Source organism: Salvelinus fontinalis, chromosome 39 (assembly GCF_029448725.1).
Source record: "Salvelinus fontinalis isolate EN_2023a chromosome 39, ASM2944872v1, whole genome shotgun sequence".
Classification (NCBI taxonomy): Eukaryota; Metazoa; Chordata; class Actinopteri; order Salmoniformes; family Salmonidae; genus Salvelinus; species Salvelinus fontinalis.
In genome coordinates this window covers 5,042,755-5,062,532 of record NC_074703.1, presented here as the reverse complement: position 1 = coordinate 5,062,532, position 19,778 = coordinate 5,042,755, and the positions used below count along the sequence as shown (strand labels likewise).

Genomic DNA, 19,778 nt, shown 5'->3' with positions numbered 1-19,778 from the left:
GCTACTGCAACTTAGTACAACTCCTTAACTCTTTACTTTCAACAGGGAAATCAGTCTCCTTAGAGACCGTCAAAAATTGCCAATGCCGACTATATTTCAAGTCGTCACGGCGGGGTATTGGGTAAAGTTTTCAACTAGCAATAATCGCGCCTCGGATAGACCTCATAGGCTACGATACTGCCACTGCGCAAAGCTGATTCAAATCTTGAAAAAGGCAAGGTAGCCATCACAGAAGATACAATTCACGGAAACGGTTCAAAATAACGTCGCGGTACAGTGTGGAGCTAATTTGTGTGCAATAGTAATGTATTATGTTTGAAATGTGTTCAAAACGTTTCGATAACCCGAGGTGTGCATAGTTTGTATTTTAAAAAGAAAAATGTAGCTACGTTGCACCGCAATGCATGCTGGGATGTGAAACATACCATTGTCATTGGTTCGTGCTTTTCAGATTCTTAGGACGTCCCCGCCCCATTGAAGTTGAAATTTAAACGGGTTACGGTAAACGTATGGGCTTAATGTTAGGGTTAGACGTTTAAGGTAGGGACGTCTAAAGTATTGCGGATAGAACTGACCAATTGTTATGTAAATGTAGGATTGCATTGATCTGATCTGCCGGCAGTATCCCGTCGGCACGGATCCTAACAAGATGTGGAAATGTTTAGAACAGTCGAAGACAATTGTACGATGGCAAAATATCAGAGATCAGTACGATGGCAATATTCCAACTTTTGAATATTTGCAGTCAGAGATGGGGCTATTATTCCATAGGAATATTTTACATTTCTACACAGCCTTACTACACATACCAATATCTGGACCGGGGAGCTGTATGGACCAGGGAGATGTTTCACTTTGCACCACCAGATGGAGGCATTTGCCTTGAATGTTCATTAGGTAGTAGGCCCACTGTAGTAAAATCTGCCAGTTCAACCGTCCATCCATGTCTGATGTCGGGAGATTACGTGGTACCTGGCCACTAGGGGCAACAGTGAGCACTGTTACGTTCACGTAGGTTTCGGTTTTGCTAGAGCGTTGTGGACGGGGATGGCAGATGAGCTTCAGCATCTTTCTCTGATTCCAAAGGCTGCAAATAGTTTTTTGATATTTTTGTTTTAAGCCTATTCCAAACCTTAACCATTCGGAGTTCATGCCTAGCCTTAAAAATTTGGAGTTAATGCCTTAAACTTAACCTTAAACACTTTGAAATGTGACGTTTGGAACAACTTAGAAATGTGAAGTTGTAGAAACATGGACGTCTAATTCTGACAGTGAGACTGTGAGCTGGTTGATAGAAATAACTTCAGTCTAATATAGTTGGCATTCTGTCGTAAAAACACAAGGACACTGTTAAATATGAAGATAATTCATTAAGAACCAAGTAAAGTGTAGTACTAATAGCTACCAAGGGTTTTCTCTGCCTATTATTTTGTTGAGATAACTTGGGAATAGTCTTCAGGGTCCCATCTTTACTAGTTAGCTAGCTAGGCTACCTTAAACCTCAAATTGGCAAACAAACCTAGCTAGCTAGCTATTTAGCAGCATAGGTAAGAAAACATGTTAGTTAATAAGGATCAATGCATTAAAGCTGCAATATGTAACTTTTGGGTGACCCAACCAAATTCACATAGAAATGTGAGTTATAGATACATCATTGAAAGCAAGTCTAAGAAGCGGTAGATCTGTTCTATGTGTGCTATTTCTATGCTACCCGTGGCTACGTTTCATTTGGTGTCTTTCACTTTGTTTTGTACAGCAGCTTCAAACAGCTGAAAATACAATATTTAGGGTTATGGAAAATATATTTCACAGCGGTTTAGATGGTAAGATGATTTTGTACACTATACTTGCTTGTTTTGTCACATAAACTGAAATTAGGCAAACTATTAGAATTTTGGCAACCAGGAAATGGCAGAGCAATTTCTATACTTAACAAAAATATGAACGCAACATGTAAAGTGTTGGCTTCATGTTTCATGTGCTGAAATAAAGGATCCAATACATTTTCCATACGCACAAAAAGCATATTTCTCAAATATGTTGTGCACAAATTTGTTTACAAGTTAGTGAGCATTTCTCCTTTGCCAAGATCATCCACCTGACCGGTGTTGCATATAAAGAAGCTGATTAAACAGCATGATCTTGACTGGTGTTGCATACACCTGACCGGTGTTGCATATCAAGAAGCTGATTAAACAGCATGATCTTTACACAGGCATACCTTGTGCTGGGGACAATAAAAGGCTACTCTAAAATGTGCAGTTTTGTCACACAACACAAGCATGCAATTCAATTGGCATGCCGACTGCAGGAATGTCCACCAGATCTGTTGCCATAGAACTGAATGTAATTTCTCTACCATAAGCCGCCTCCAACGTCATTTTAGAGAATTTGGCAGTACATCCAACCGACCTCACAAACCCAGACTAGGCCTGGGCGATATGACCAAAATCTCATATCCCTATATAGGTCATTTCATATCCCGATAACGATACATATCATGATATAGCACATTTTCTGTAAATTCAATGAATAAATAGTTTATATAAAATGACCACACGTAAAGGCCTATTTCTTATTACATTTTGGTACTTACTCATATTTGATTATTTCTCCTTTTATTTAGAACCTTTGTGCAAATGTTCAATTAAACATGTAACAAAATATAAAATATTAATGTATAAAATCTAAAAAGCTAAATAGAAAACACTTCAACTGTAGTTGCAAGTAGGGCTGGGCGATATGACGATATATATTGTGTGACGATAGAAAAACGTCTATCGTTTCATATTATGCTGTTTATTTCGTTGCGTCGCAAATCACACTCTTTACGCCAATATTTTGAAAATTGGACAACGCTTTGCGAAATTTGCAACACAAACAAACATGGAGGAGAATGAACGTGACACGGAGCTTGTACCTAAAAGAGGGGCTACTTCGGTCACATGGACGTGGTTTGGTTATGAAAAGTCTGACACGGACCAGAAAACCGTCCTCTGCAAAATATGCCGCAGGCCGGTCCCGACAACAGGCTCAAACACCACTAACCTCTCTTACCACCTACACAAGAATCATGTGAAACCATACGGAGAGAATCTACGGATGAGACCCAAAAAAGTACAGTCTAGTGCTCAAAACAAACCCCCGACTCAGACGTTGCAAGAGGCTTTTGTCCGCGGCACACCATATGGCAAAGAATCACGAAGATGTAAGTTGTAACAGCTGCCGTTACAACTTACATCTGCAAAGACATGGCTCCAATTTACACGGTCGAGAAACTGCATTTTATTAATGGTAATTTAAATGCACAGAGATACCGTGATGAGATCCTGAGAGCACATTGTCATACTATTTATCCGCCGCCATCACCTCATGTTTCATTATGATAATGCACGGCCCCATGTCGCATGGATCTGTACACAATTCCTGGAAGCTGAAAATGTCCCAGTTCTTCCAAGGCCTGCATACTCACCAGACATGTCACACATTGAGCATGTTTGGGATGCTCTGGGTCGATGTGTACGACAGTGCACACATCGATTACAGTTCCAGACAATATCAAGCAACTCCACACAGCGGGACAACATCCCACAGGCCACAATCAACAGCCGGATCAACTCTATGCGAAGGAGATGTGTTGTGCTGCATGAGCAAATAGTGGTCACACCAGATACTGACTGATCCACATCCCTACTTTTTTTGTTAAGGTATCTGTGACCAACAGATGCATATCTCTATTCCCAGTCATATGAAATCCATAGATTAGGGTCCAATTAATTTATTTTAATTGACTGATTTCCTTAGATGAACTGTAACTCAGTAAAATCTTTGATATTGTTGCATTTTTGTTCAGTGTACAGTGCATCTTTAAAATAAAGTAATTCCGATTAACACATTACACATTATTCTTGCAGCCCTCAGGTGTAGACTATATTTCCTTAGGCCTTGCCTGGAAACCAGAAAGTAGCGTTTGAATCAGGATAGTTTCCTCTGCATCTCACATTTCTGCCCGACCCAGAATTCAATGTCGGGTTTCCAGGCAAGTGTAGGAAAGGCCAAAGATTTTCTCTAGGCTTCGGCCTACTTCATTTTGGCGCGCACTCTGCTAGTCGCTGTCTGGCTAGCTAACACTAGCTAGCTGATGTTACGAAAATGAATAAAGCATTGTTAAATATTTTTACTTTTTGCGCAATACGCACCTGGAATCGGCTGGGGCTTCTCAATTCACGTTTTCAATTATGATATATTGCAGGTTTTATATGTATACGCTAACCAAACATATTTAGCATGCATCACTCCAAACTCTGCAAAGTCAAGTGTTGTTGTAGAATGTCCCCCGTAGACATTAAAGAAAGCGAGGTATCCCAATCCCTAATTATTTCTGCTCCACCATCTTTGTGTCCACCCACAACAAGCAAAGAGTACTGTACATCAGTTTCTAAACCTGTCCGCAACAAGTCAGAACTTTGTCGCACGTGCTCGACCGATTGTGTTTTCCATTGACTAGTTACCACAGTCAATATTGGCTATATCGTAAAAATTCCTTAAAGCAAAAAATTTGCTTAATTTAATGAACCTAATTTAAGGCAAGGCATACGGTAAGTTATAAAATCAGCATTTAAGAAGCGAAATTGTAGAAAGGCGGGGTTTATGACTTTATGGCTGTGGTAACAACGACCGCTCGACTGATAATGCGATGACGCAACCAAAAAACAGCTACACGTATCTTTTTTTTTTATAAACAGTGGTCCAAATTATTCTTTGATTAACTTGATTGTCAATATATATTTTTTTATATATTTCATCAAGAGACCAATTGCTTTTGAACAGAATAAATGTATACAGATTTCCCACACTTTGATTTCTAAATGCTATTGAATCATCACAGTGAAAATACACATTTGTCCAACAATTTAGATGCAATTTGAGGGGAAAATGTTCCAATCGAACACAAAACACTCAGTTTTATAGGGGATCTATTTACTGTGACAGTTTCCAGAAACAGTACAATGTTCATACAGTACCGACGCAAATGCTTTATTAAAGGTTTTGATAAGAATGAGGAACACGTTGGTGTGTAATACATGTTGCAGCTGATATCAAAACATACTTTTCTTCTACTATTAGGCAAGGGTTGGTCATTATCATCTGTAATAATATGTTCTTTGGTCACGGTAACATTAAAGAGCAAATTAAATAATCACATGGATTTAGTGATGAGTACAGAATTCAGTACAAAGCATTATAAAGAGTTATTACATGTGTAAAGGCATTTACATCATAAAGTACAACTTGTGGATGCCTATTACAGCTTAGAACCAGACAAAGGCAAAGGCACTTGGAAAGAACCAGACTGAAAATGAGACACTAATCAGTAACTAAAACAGGTTAAATCCATACTCACAACAATAATTCTAACAGGACATTGTGTGTGTCAGGTATAGCATTGACTACTGTATATGTGGCAGAGTGTGGGGAATAGGACAAGAGTCAGCTCTAACTGAGCCAAAGGATAAACATGGGAGGTCCCACCCAGGAAGAGTAGGACAGCCAATGGGAGCCAGGCCTCGTGTCATGTGACGGCCATGTTCTGGCCCACCGCCTCAGGGGTGAGGAACTGCACTTTGGGCACGGTGAGGGCCGAGTTGTTCCTCCGCATGGTGCCGGAGCTCCCGCCGCCGTTCCTCATGGAGTTGTTCCGTCTCATTGAGTTCCTCTTCCTCAGTGAGTTCTGGTGGCTCAGCTCGCTCTTCTGCAGCGTCTGGATGAGTATGGAGGGCTTCTCGTCCAGCTCGCGGGCCGAACACCTCGGCGTTGCCACCTTGACCGTGTTCCCGAACTTGGAGTAGTCCACCGAGTACACCCCGTCCTCCTCGGTCACGATGGGCACGAAGCGGTGACCCCACTGGATCTCCTCGGTGACGTAGGAGGTCCGGGCCTGGGTGGTGATGCCCGTGGTCTCCACCACACCCTCCAAGATCACAATCACCTCCAGGTCGCTGCACTGCAGCTCCATGGCCGACAGGTCGTACAGCGGACTCTCCTTATTGATGGTATGGCAGATAATGAGTGGCGCCAAGAGGAAGATGGAGTTACTCGCCGCGGCGCTCTCAGTCTGCACGTCGATCTGGTGGATAGGGATGACCTCGCCTTCGGGGGTGGTGGTCTTGCGTACCACCTGGAGGCGGACGGCAGCGCCAATGATCATGGACTTGCGGAGGTCGCCCACACGGGTCATGAAGCAGAGGCGATTGTTGCGCACGGCGATGACGGCGTTGCGGCTGAAAATAAGATATAACAAGAAAAGATAACTTTATTGTCCATTTTCTTTACCGATCACATTTTCTTTATAGATTTATCAGCCAGAGTGTTCCCCCTGGATCAGATTTGAGGGCTTGCTCAAGGGCACAACAGCAGGAGATGGCATGTGTAGAAAACCCTCAAACTTTGACCATTCAAAATCCGCTCTCTGAATCTGGGGCATAGAGAAACAAACTTTACAACTCTTTTTCAGTATCTCGGATAATGATATGGATATACTAGGGCTGCATGATATGGATATACCAGGTCAATTTGATATGGATATACTAGGGCTGCATGATATGGATATACTAGGGCTGCATGATATGGATATACCAGGTCAATTTGATATGGATATACTAGGGCTGCATGATATGGATATACTAGGGCTGCATGATATGGATATACCAGGACAATTTGATATGGATATACTAGGGCTGCATGATATGGATATACTAGGGCTGCATGATATGGATATACTAGGGCTGCATGATATGGATATACTAGGGCTGCATGATATGGATATACTAGGGCTGTGTGATATGGATATACTAGGGCTGCGTGATATGAATATACTAGGGCTGCATGATATGGATATACTAGGGCTATGTGATATGGATATACCAGGTCTGTTTGATATGGATATACTAGGGCTGTATGATATGGATCTACTAGGGCTGCATGATATGGATATACTAGGGCTGCATGATATGGATATACTAGGGCTGCATGATATGGATATACCAGGTCAATTTGATATGGATATACTAGGGCTGCATGATATGGATATACTAGGGCTGTATGATATGGATATACCAGGTCAATTTGATATGGATATACTAGGGCTGTATGATATGGATATACTAGGGCTGCATGATATGAGCAAATAATCTAACAATCTAATCTAGCATGCAACCTTATAGAGAATCGAACAGCGTGGAGGAGGAACTGCGCTGCGTGATTGACAAGGGGTGGGGCTAAGTGTGCGATATGGATATTGCGATTTCGATGTGAATTCAATTGATTGTGCAGCTCTACCATGCACCAGATTTCTCTAGTTGGGACTTCGGATTCGAAGCGGCAGCCCTTCGGATGCTGGCCCACCTCTCTTTATCCTCTACCTCTCCAGGGTGAAGCTTTCCCTAGGTACAGATCTAGGATCAGCTTCTGCTCCCCCAATCCTAACCTTTACCATTAGTGGGGTAAATGCTAAACTGACCCAAGATCAGCATCTAGGGGCACCTTCACATACACTGTTGCTGGCCCACCTCTCCAACCTAATCTAACCTGTAGGCTACCGTCCTACCTGAAGATAAGCGTCTCGGCGCGGCGGTGCGACTGGGCTGTCTTCATGAAGATGCACCCCAGCATAATGGCGTTGATGATGAGGCCAGCGATGTTCTGGAAGATGAGGACGGCGATGGCCGTGGGGCACTGCTCTGTGATCATACGGTGGCCAAAGCCGATGGTCACCTGGACCTCGATGGAGAACAGGAAGGCTGAGGTGAATGACCTGCAGAGCAGAGAGAGAGGGTCAAAGGTCAGGGGTCAGAAGAAATTAGAGTTAACGAGGAGGGAGACGTTGGACGTAAATATTGGTCAAGGGTCAGATGTTTGTTGTAGACATCTGATCCTACATTTGTAATAGAGGTGTAGAGACCTGATCCTACATCTGTAAAGCGATGTAGAGTCCTGATCCTACATCTGTGGTGAGGATAGAGACCTGATCCTACATCTGTAATAGAGGTGTAGAGACCTGATCCTACATCTGTAATAGCGATGTAGAAACCTGATCCTACATCTGTAATAGCGATGTAGAAACCTGATCCTACATCTGTAATAGCGATGTAGAGACCTGATCTTACATCTGTAATAGCGATGTAGAGACCTCCTGATCCTACATCTGTGGTGAGGGTAGAGACCTGATCCTACATCTGTAATAGCGGTGTAGAGACCTGATCCTACATCTTTGGTGAGGGTAGAGACCTGGTCCTACATCTGTAATAGCGGTGTAGAGACCTGATCCTACATCTGTAATAGCGATGTAGAGACCTGATCCTACATCTGTAATAGCAGTTTAGAGACCTGATCCTACATCTGCGGTGAGGATAGAGACCTGATCTTACATCTGTGGTCACAGGGGTCAGAGGAGCAGGAAGCTACTGGACAGGCAGTGTGGTTTCCTGTCCTCATCTGCGTCCCCTACAACCACTGATCTCAGAGGACTAAATAATGAGAGCAATATGTTGGAGACTTTAAAGGGGCAATCAGCAGTTGAAACAATAACAAAGCGTGCTACACTCCCCTGTTTGGGTAAAAGCTGAGGGAGGGGCCTAAGAAATGGAACCACTCTCAAATTCATACACAGATCTATGGATGCAATGACTGACCATCCATGAAATCAAAATGGTAGTTTTAACCGTGTCTCGGTGACCTTGTGGTTAGCGTGCCCACCCTGAGATTGGAAGGTTGGGAGCTCGATACCAAATACTGTAAAAATGGGACCTGATGCGTCTCTGCTTAGCACTCAGCATTAGGGAGATTGGGGGTAAGGCCTTGTGATAGACAAGCGTCCTGTACTTGTACATCAAGCTGCCTCATGCTTCCTGCTCACACACGCCAATGCTCGTGCAAGGCTACTTACTTTACTTCCACGTTTTGAGGCTTTATAGTGTTTGTTTACATTGACTTTGTTTACAAACATAGGAATAAAACAAGCTTATATTTTGCGTTCAGCTGGGGTATGACAGTTGAACTATAAATTATACTTATGTTCTTCAAGAATCAATTGGTACATATTATTCATTTATGAATGTATCAACTGCAGATTGCCCCTTTAAAGGGACACTTCAGTATTTTGGCAATGAAGCCCTTTATCTACTTCCCCAGTCAGATGAACTCCTGGATACAATCTGTAAGTCTTGCATGCAGTTTGATGGAAGTTGCTAACTATCATTAACACAATTGCTAACTAGCGTTTGCGCAATGCCAGGAAGTCTATGGTAACTGCTATCATGCTAGTAGATACCGTAGACTTCCAGTCATTGCTGGTAACTACTAGTATGCTAACGACTAGTATGCTAACTAGCATTAAGTCATTGCCTTAATGCTAGTTAGCATTTGCTCGTGAAACTACAGCACCTCCAACTTCTTTCATACTGGATGCAGAGACATAAAAATGGTTCCCATGAGTTCATCTGACTCTGGGGAAGTTGATAAAGGGCTTCATTGCCAAAATCCCAAAGTATCTCTTTAAGTTCCTTATAATTTGAAGGAAAATCATTTTTTTATGGCAAGGAGATCTATCATATAACAGTAACAGTGTTATCACAGAAAATAGCAAAGTTATTCTAAAACTGAGTATATGTAATAATTTCACTAAAAGTCCCCAATAAATCCATATAATTTGTTCCCACCCTTAAAATACACAAGTTTACACACAAAATACAGAAATATATACAAGTTAAATCTCCAAATATGTATAGAGCCTATACTATACTACTCACTTGACGTTGGTGACGCACTGCTCAATGCCAGACGTGCGGTTGGGTACAAGGTCTCCATGGGCAAAGGCCACGAGCCACCAGCACATGGCGAAGAGGAGCCAACTGCACAGAAAAGTCATGGTGAAGATGACCAGGGTGAAGCGCCATTTCAGGTCCACCAGAGTGGTGAAGACGTCTTGCAAGAATCTTCCCTGTTCTCGGATGTTCTTGTGCGCCAAGTTGCAGGATCCGCTCTTGGCGATGAAGCGTGCTTTGTTCACCCGGTCCCTGAACACTGGTTTGCGGTGGATCCTCGAAGCAAGCCCCGGTAGGGAGAACTCCTCCGGGATGATGCTTTTTCTCGCCAACATCTTTACTGCATTTGCAATAGAGGAAAAAACTCGGATGGTTTTAGTAAACCGAAGTGTTTTTTTAGTCGTGCGTAATTCTCCTGTCAGCTTGCGTAAACATGATTAGAAGTTGGATAAATTCGTATTATTTTGCAACGTTTTTCATCGATTTGATTTCAATTAACTTCTACCACATAATGGTTGGTAGCTGTTCGAGGAGCTCCAGCGCCACTTCCAAAAAGTTTTACTGACGGGTGAGAGTTTCCAGGCAGTCACAGACCTAGGGCGCATCCCAAATATTCTTGACGTAGCTGCTCCACTCTATGGGCGGGATGCAGTGCACTGCTGGCTTTGTTCAACAGAGGAAACCCCAGTAATTACTTCTAAATTGTGTTTTATTGATTTAAAAGCAAAACAATATATGTGTACCCGTTAGAAATTATGTTTAGTTAATTAATCAATACCGGTATTTGAGGTAATGGTTAAACCATCCCATTACTGGATCCAAATTAAAATAACATTGATGTTTTATTTTTAAACAAGGCAAGTGTGATAGAAAAATTACTTGTTTTCCAACAGTAAGCTAATTATTGCTGCGTTATTACATTATTATAGGGATGAATTATTAGGATAGGTCCGCTTCCCATTGATGACCAAGAGATGGCGCCATTTAGTAAGCGAGGAGGTGTGTTGTGTGTGAGAATGAGAGCGTGTGTGTGTGTGTGTGTGTGTGTGTGTGTGTGTGTGTGTGTGTGTGTGTGTGTGTGTGTGTGTGTGTGTGTGTGTGTGTGTGTGTGTGTGTGTGTGTGTGTGTGTGTGAGCGTTTTAAACTCAAAAAGCACTTTTAACTCAAAGCACATTTTTATTATCAGTTCAAGTGTAAAAAAAGGTAGGCACACAGAGTAATGATCAACTATGTCTATATTTAAAACATCTGTTAATTATACACAATGTACATATGAGACAGACACAAGCCCACAATAAAATGGAAAAAGGACAAAAATTGACAAAATGGACAACCTGTAGTCTCGGAATTATATTGATTATTATTGAAAATATTTGAACATATATTGCTGTGCACATTCCCAAGATTGAAAATATAAATAGTAAAAGCAGAGAAGATGATAGATGAACATCTGCAGTCTGAATTACTATAGATCTATAAGTAGAGTGTACTAAACATTAAGAACACCTGCTCTTTCCATGACATAGACTGACCAGGTGAATCCAGGTGAAAGCTATAATTGCTTATTTATGTCACTTGTTAAATCCACGTCAATCAGTGTAAGATGAAGGGGAGGAGACAGGTTAAATAAGGATTTTTAAGCCTTGAGACAATTGAGACATGGATTGTGTGTGTGTGCCATTCAGAGGGTGAATGGGCAAGACAGAATATTTAAGTGCTTTTGAACGGGGTATGGTAGTAGGTGCCAGGGGTATGGTAGTAGGTGCCAGGGGTATGGTAGTAGGTGCCAGGGGTATGGTAGTAGGTGCCAGGGGTATGGTAGTAGGTGCCAGGGGTATGGTAGTAGGTGCCAGAGGTATGGTAGTAGGTGCCAGGGGTATGGTAGTAGGTGCCAGAGGTATGGTAGTAGGTGCCAGGGGTATGGTAGTAGGTGCCAGGGGTATGGTAGTAGGTGCCAGGGGTATGGTAGTAGGTGCCAGGGGTATGGTAGTAGGTGCCAGGGGTATGGTAGTGGGTGCCAGGGCTATGGTAGTAGGTGCCAGGGGTATGGTAGTAGGTGCCAGGGGTATGGTAGTAGGTGCCAGGGGTATGGTAGTAGGTGCCAGGGGTATGGTAGTAGGTGCCAGGGGTATGGTAGTAGGTGCCAGGGGTATGGTAGTAGGTGCCAGGGGTATGGTAGTAGGTGCCAGGGGTATGGTAGTAGGTGCCAGGGGTATGGTAGTAGGTGCCAGGGGTATGGTAGTAGGTGCCAGGGGTATGGTAGTAGGTGCCAGGGGTATGGTAGTAGGTGCCAGGGGTATGGTAGTAGGTACCAGGGGTATGGTAGTAGGTGCCAGGGGTATGGTAGTAGGTACCAGGGGTATGGTAGTAGGTGCCAGGGGTATGGTAGTAGGTACCAGGGGTATGGTAGTAGGTGCCAGGGGTATGGTAGTAGGTACCAGGGGTATGGTAGTAGGTACCAGGGGTATGGTAGTAGGTGCCAGGGGTATGGTAGTAGGTACCAGGGGTATGGTAGTAGGTGCCAGGGGTATGGTAGTAGGTACCAGGGGTATGGTAGTAGGTGCCAGGGGTATGGTAGTAGGTACCAGGGGTATGGTAGTAGGTGCCAGGGGTATGGTAGTAGGTGCCAGGGGTATGGTAGTAGGTGCCAGGGGTATGGTAGTAGGTGCCAGGGGTATGGTAGTAGGTGCCAGGGGTATGGTAGTAGGTGCCAGGGGTATGGTAGTAGGTACCAGGGGTATGGTAGTAGGTGCCAGGGGTATGGTAGTAGGTGCCAGGGGTATGGTAGTAGGTGCCAGGGGTATGGTAGTAGGTACCAGGGGTATGGTAGTAGGTGCCAGGGGTATGGTAGTAGGTGCCAGGGGTATGGTAGTAGGTGCCAGGCGCACCGGTTTGAGTGTGTCAAGAACTGCAACGCTGCTGTGTTTTTATATCTAGAACCTGAAAAGTTTTTTCCTGCTGTCCCCATAGAACAGGATTCCCCAACTGGCGGCCCGCGGGCGGTTTTATTTGGCCCCCCAAGCTTTCTGAGCAACCCCCTTCCTAAAAAAAACAGCCACTGTGCTTCTACACCTGCATTGCTTGCTGTTTGGGGTTTTAGGCTGGGTTTCTGTACAGCACTTTGAGATATTAGCTGATGTACGAAGGGCTATATAAAATAAACTTGATTTGATTTGAAATAAATAATTCTCTCTATTATTATTCTGACATTTTACATTCTTAAAATAAAGTGGTGATCCTAACTGACCTAAAACAAGGCATTTTTACTAGGATTAAATGTCAGGAATTGTGAAAAACTGAGTTTAAATGTATTTGGCTAAAGTGTATGTAAACTTCCGACTTCAACTGTATATCAGTGCTCTATATAGTCATTCTGCTCTCATGATGTCATTGTTCTAGAAAGGGGTGAGTGTTGTGTCTCCACGCTTTCTGACAGACTGACTCCAAAGTGCTGCTTGCCCATAAAAAGACAACTCTGGTGAAGGATAGCAGCCACACTATAGGGGCCATGTTGTTGACCTTTGGCCTTTACATGGACCCCCTGCCACAGCAGAAGCTACATTAAATATACTTAGCTGCTACTCACTTATAATGTATACAATGGAGAGTATGGAGGTTGAGGGGAGACACCTAGCCTGGAATCCAAGCTAAACGAAACAATGGTTCTGTCTTGTTCAACCAGGCTAGAAGACGCCTACCCATTCATAGATTATTGAGAGGGCGTCTTAAATTGAAAACATGAGTGGGAAAACATCCCACACACGTGTAAGGAAAGTAGGGCAGGAATTCTGGGTCAGGAGTTTGGGATTGAATAAGAATGAATTAAAAACACATTTCTTGAGATGAGAAACAAAACAACACAGCAGTATGGTGGTAAAAACAGATACTGACATTCTTCAAAGTGTACCTTACAACAATCAGTTTGGCATTCAGGCTATAATACAAAGAAGTCAATATAAAATTCTCATTGTTCGATATGCAAAAGAACTATAAATATTCAGGTACTACAGTGGGACAGTGGGACAGTGGCACAGCTCCCCAGAAACCAGGTTTAATACTGAAAATATAAACCACTTTCCTTACCAATTACACCAGCCAGCACCGTGTATGGTGGAAACAAACGCTGGCCTGGCTTATGGTAGGTAGAAGAAAGCGGAATCTTCCCTTATCATTTAGGGCTGGATCTTAACTTAACACCAACATGCGTAACTCCAAGTTTTCACATACATCTTGACATGAATGTATGGTTTACAGTACACCAGTTGTGTATAAGTTGAAGTTAGGCCTGCACATCTCACATTAAGATTCAGTCCCTTAGAGAACACCCATTGGGTGAAAGTTGTCCTTTTGGAAAGAGGAGTCAGTGACCACTAAATGTCCACAGTCCCATGGTTCAGTCAGCATCTCATCAGACAGACAAAGGGTCACCGGGCTAAAAATGCTCCAGCGATATACCCTACAGTGTTCGTACCAATGTAGTAATACTACAGTATACCTGCTTATTGCTTACCTTTGAATAATGGTGTAAAATATATACATATACATACATCATCTAGTAATAAGTGTAACAAAAGATATAATTTAAACATAAAACATTTAAGTAAAGCTTTGTAAAATTGTAATAATATTTAACGACCGATTGTGATCCTTACACGACCAAGTTAATAGGTCACTCATTCAATCAATCACTCAATAACTAATACATTACCAATAATCAACACAAGAAGGCCATCAGTGGTGCTTTGAGAAGCAGTGTTTCCCCTACCATTACCAAGTGGAGGTGGTCAACCGGCCTGGCTCCATTTCCACTGTCTAAAACCTACAGTATGAGCTTCAGTCAATAATGGTAATAATATCCCGAACTCTGTGCCCCACCTAAGCATTGTGGGAAACACTGAGGAGGCTGATTAATTGATAGATAGACTGATGGTGTGCTGGCTGACAGTGTGGTGATGGTGTGCTGAGCCTACATGTCAGCCCTGACGAAGGAAGCGAACATGCCGTCTTCGTTCTCCAGAAGGGTCTCTGGTTTGTCGATCTCCAAGATGTTCCCTCGCTTCATCACGATCACCAGGTCAGCTTCCAGGATGGTGTGGACACGATGCTGCATGCACACACACACACACACGCACAAACAGACGCACGCACACCCCAACGCATGCGCGCACACACACACACACACACACACACACACACACACACACACACACACACACACACACACACACACACACACACACACACACATTACATTACATTACATTCGATTGATTGTTTAATTACATTTAAAAAAAGGAAGGGATGCAATGCAGCTTTGATTTGTAATGTAGCCAGACAGACAGAGATAGACTGTGCTGAGAAAAAATAACAGATACCTGAATGTATTTTAATATTGTCTCATCTCACAACCCCAAGAGTCATCCTCCGAGAGCCAACTGCTAAGATTAGATGTAGTACCCCTCCTTAACCCCCAGACAGATTACATGTAGTACCCCTCTCTTTAACCCCAGACAGATTAGATGTAGTACCCCTCCTTAACCCCCAGACAGATTAGATGTAGTACCCCTCTCTTTAACCCCAGACAGATTAGATGTAGTACCCCTCCTTAACCCCCAGACAGATTAGATGTAGTATCCCTCTCTTTAACCCCAGCCAGATTAGATGTAGTATCCCTCTCTTTAACCCCCAGACAGATTAGATGTAGTACCCCTCTCTTTAACCCCCAGACAGATTAGATGTAGTACGCCTCTCTTTAACCCCCAGACAGATTATATGTAGTATCTCTCTTTAACCCCCAGACAGATTACATGTAGTATCTCTCTTTAACCCCAGACAGATTATATGTAGTTTCTCTCTTTAACCCCCAGACAGATTACATGTAGTATCTCTCTTTAACCCCAGACAGATTATATGTAGTTTCTCTTTAACCCCAGACAGATTAGATGTAGTATCCCTCTGTACCCCCCTGACAGTGGTCTCAGACAGCATGCAGTACCAACCCGGGAGGCTGTAGAGGCCTGAGAGGCAGGGTGGGACAGGGCCTACTTGTGAGTCCTCACTAAGACACTGAAGAGGCTGTCCTGCTGTGCTAGCAGGTTGACTGCAGAGTCACACTCCACTAGCTGCCCTGCGGAGAACACCAGCACCTGTTCAGCCTCCAAGATGGAGGACACCAGGTGCTGGGTGGCAGAACGGAGAGAAGGAACAAAGGATAGATGGGAAGACAGAAGGAGAGGAGCAAGGACAGACAGACAGGGAAAACAAGGAAAAGAAGACAGGTGAAGGAAGGACAGCAGACAAGCTGTTTGAGTCTCGAGAGGCTAACGTGTCGATTCAGAGTTGAGATCTGCAGCACTTTTAACTTGAATTTTCATCAATCTCCCACTGACATCAATCAATGATTTACAGGAATGTTCGAGTTGCGCCTTATCTCAACTCTGAATCGGTCCGTAAATGCATTTGGAGGCGTGAGAAGCATTTGGAGATATGAGAAGTATTTAGAGATATGAAAAGCAGAGGTACAGTATGATGAAACAGGAGACGTTGGAAAAATAGAATGAAGGAGAGGGGGAAATCTAAAAGCTAGGAGAAATCAGCTAGTCCCCGTCTCTATGCTTTCTCCAATGATTGATCCATAGAGAGAGAGAGAGAGCAGACCAAGAGGAGTCTCCACATCTATACAGAGAATAACTTCCAGATCTGACCTTTCCACCTAATGACCCACAGGCTGTAACAGACTTACTGCAATAGTGACGACTGTTCGGTCGGCGAAGGCTGTCATCACCACCTTCTGTAAGACATTCTCCTATAGGGGTGAGAAATGACATGTAGGTCAGCTCTTTTGGCCGTGGACCAAATGGCATCCTATTCCTTGCATAGTGCACTACTTTTGACAAGAGCCCTATGGCTCTTAGTGTACTTTATAGGGAATAGTGTGTCATCTGGAGCACAGTCTTAGATACAGCCATATACACTCCACAGCAATGTCACTACACTGAGCGCTGTCCCCTCTTCGCTGTCTGCATCAGTGTGATGGTAGTTTGATAGAGTGTACCTGTCAGGGTCAAAGGTTAATGCTACGGCTGTGACCGTAATGACCTCAGATTGATGTTGGCCTGCTTGTCCCTATAAAAAAACGAATAAAGAGAGTCGCACACTCTATATTTAAACTGCCAGTAATTTATATATAAACTGCCAGGGATTGGAGCTATGAACTATGCATGCCTCCGGACTGAAACCTGAGAGGCTGGAGGAGAGTGACGGTCCTCACTGTTGCGCAACAAAACCTAACTGCCTCTAAAGATAGAATCCTTAACTGAAAGAATAACAACATGTTCTCCCAGCCTCAGGATGGAATCACCCTCAAATACATAGACAGAGCTGTGGACCAAGGTGTCAGAGCTGCTAGGAGTACTGGGTGGATGGAGTCAAGCGCAGAGAGCAGGTTTCAAGAACGTGGATTTATTTTCCAACACACAGGGAAAACGATCATGTCCTAAAACACACGGGCGCATGAAAAGACGAGTCCAAAAACACCGGACTAAACTGTTCCGAGAAAATAACAAAATCCACATCACAATCACAATCCAACACCAAATAACAGAATACAAGCCCGCACAACAGCCAGCGGGCTACCTGCCCTTAAATAGCCTACCCACCAAACTAAACTCAAAACAGGTGCACCCAATCAGCCCAAACTAACAGAAACAAAAAGAAAGGAATCGATGGCAGCTAGTAGGCCGGTGACGACGACCGCCGAGCGCCGCCCGAACAGGAAGAGGCACCATCCTCGGCGGGATTCGTGACACAAGGACTGACCATGATATCAACATTATAGTTGTAAACATGTTTTGAAGCTATACAGTGTTTGTTTACATTTACATCGTTTACAAACATTGGAGTAAAACAAGATTATATTTTGGGTTCTGATGGGGTACGACAGTTGAACTAAGCTCATGAGGCATTTATCAGTTATGTTCTTTAAGAATCAATGGGTACATATCATTAATTTATAAGTTCAAAAATGGATATAGCAACTAAGGATTCAAGCTTTAATGGAAATCAGTGGTTCATTTCCAAACAGGTGGCCTAATGAAGAGTATGTGGCTGGTTGAAATACATGGATGTGTGTTCTGCTATTGATCAAACCTCTACGTACAAAGCTCAATAATGAATGGCATATGTAACCCTGGCAACTCAAATAATAAACGCGTAATAGGAGGACAAATATAAAGATGTCTGGTTTGTGTTTTCATAATGTTTCTGACACTATATATAGGGGGTGTGAGCTCACCGTTGCCATGTCAATGGATGCGGTGGCTTCGTCCATAATGAGGATGGAGCTCTTCCTGACGAAGGCTCTGGCCAGACAGAACAACTGCCTCTGACCCACACTGAAGTTCTCCCCTCCCTCTGTCACCACCGCGTCTGGAACACACACACACACAGAGTTGTTAATAAGGCAATCTCACATTTTAGAAGCATATTCTCTGATTAGTTTTTCCCTCCAATATGCTTTCCAAAAGATTGTGTGGTTGGAGGTGGCCAGATTGTATAGTTGGAGGTTGCCAGATTGTGAGGTTGCAGGTGGCCAGATTGTGTGGTTGCGGGTTGACAGATTGTGTGGTTGCAGGTTGCCAGATTGTGTGGCTGCAGGTGGCCAGATTGTGTGGTTGCAGGTTGACAGATTGTGTGGTTGCAGGTTGCCAGATTGTGTGGTTGCAGGTTGCCAGATTGTGTGGTTGCAGGTGGCCAGATTGTGTGGTTGCAGGTTGACAGATTGTGTGGTTGCAGGTTGCCAAATTCCAAACACTTTCCCCAAATCCCAGTTGTAGGATTCCCCGTATTACAGCCCTAGATGTGACAGGCAGACAGTCAGACAGTCAGACAGTCAGGCAGGCAGACAGTCAGACAGGCAGACATATACCCAGTCCCCCAGAAAGGGCTTTGACCATGTTCTTCAGCTGGGCGATTTCTAGCGCCTCCCACAGTCTGTCATCAGTACAGGTACGCTCTGGGTCCAGGTTAAACCTGCCAGGGAGACATGACATCAGTACAGGTACGCTCTGGGTCCAGGTTGAACCTGCCAGGGAGACATGACATCAGTACAGGTACGCTCTGGGTCCAGGTTAAACCTGCCAGGGAGACATAACATCAGTACAGGTACTATCTGTGTCACGTTCCTGACCTATTTCTGTTAGTTTGTTGTATGTGTTAGTTGGTCAGGACGTGAGTTTGGGTGGGCATTCTATGTTTTCTGTTTCTATGTTGGTTTATGGGTTGCCTGGTATGGCTCTTAATTAGAGGCAGGTGTTTGGCGTTCCTCTAATTAAGAGTCATATTTAGGTAGGTTGTCTCACAGTGTTCGTTGTGGGTGGTTGTCTCCTGTGTCAGTGTTTGTCGCACCATACGGGACTGTTTCGGTTTGTTTGTTCATCGTTAATTTATGTGTAGGCTATTTTCCCTGTTCGTGCGTTATTCGTGTTATGTGAGTCCGTCGTCCAGGTCTGTCTACACCGTTTGTTGTTTTGTTAGTTATTAGTCAAGTTCGTGTTTTCGTGTTATTCTTTAATAAATTATGTCTTCAAACTCCGCTGCATTTTGGTTCCCTCACTACTCCTCCTTTTCGGTTGAAGAGGAGGAGGACCGCCGTTACAATCTGGGTCCAGGTCAAACCTGCCAGGGAGACATGACATCAGTACACAACTACACTCTGAAATACAGAGAGAGACAGAGAGAGAGACAGAGAGAGACGGAGAGAGCGACGGAGAGAGGGACAGAGAGAAAGAGAGAGACAGAGAGGGACGGAGAGAGGGACAGAGGGACAGAGAGAAAGAGAGAGAAAGAGAGAGACAGAGAGAGACAGAGAGGGACAGAGAGGGACAGAGAGGGACAGAGAGAGAAAGAGAGAGAAAGAGAGAGACAGAGAGAGACAGAGAGGGACGGAGAGAAAGAGAG

The 19,778-nt window shown here is 43.7% G+C and overlaps 2 protein-coding genes and 1 non-coding gene across 12 annotated transcripts in view; all 3 read right to left on the bottom strand.

Annotated features, from left to right (window-relative positions):
• Positions 1-54: 54 nt before the first annotated feature.
• On the bottom strand, positions 55-195 carry LOC129838956 (U4 spliceosomal RNA). Its single transcript, XR_008756947.1, has one exon. It is a non-coding gene; the product is annotated as a U4 spliceosomal RNA (small nuclear RNA).
• A 4,764-nt stretch (positions 196-4,959) lies between these two features.
• On the bottom strand, positions 4,960-10,415 carry LOC129838696 (ATP-sensitive inward rectifier potassium channel 8-like). Its single transcript, XM_055905833.1, has 3 exons — positions 9,807-10,415; positions 7,607-7,813; positions 4,960-6,281 (listed from the first exon to the last, which is right to left on the bottom strand). Exons 1-3 carry the CDS (start codon positions 10,154-10,156, stop codon positions 5,573-5,575), a joined length of 1,266 nt encoding a protein of 421 aa, XP_055761808.1. The 5' UTR covers positions 10,157-10,415; the 3' UTR covers positions 4,960-5,572.
• Positions 10,416-11,038: 623 nt separating this feature from the next.
• Positions 11,039-19,778, bottom strand: part of LOC129838810 (ATP-binding cassette sub-family C member 9-like) — a 70,198-nt gene continuing 61,458 nt past the window's right edge. For 6 of the 10 annotated variants that reach the window (XM_055906011.1, XM_055906015.1, XM_055906017.1 and 3 more), the window contains 4 exons: positions 18,748-18,851; positions 18,115-18,248; positions 16,564-16,626; positions 11,039-14,925 (listed from right to left, as the gene is read on the bottom strand). In XM_055906011.1, the coding sequence (XP_055761986.1) occupies positions 14,788-14,925; positions 16,564-16,626; positions 18,115-18,248; positions 18,748-18,851 (439 nt within the window). In that variant the 3' untranslated portion in view covers positions 11,039-14,787. Of the gene's footprint in view, positions 14,926-15,820; positions 16,001-16,563; positions 16,627-18,114; positions 18,249-18,747; positions 18,904-19,778 lie in introns of those variants that run through there. The other 4 variants (XM_055906009.1, XM_055906019.1, XM_055906020.1 and 1 more) reach the window with 2 other exon arrangements.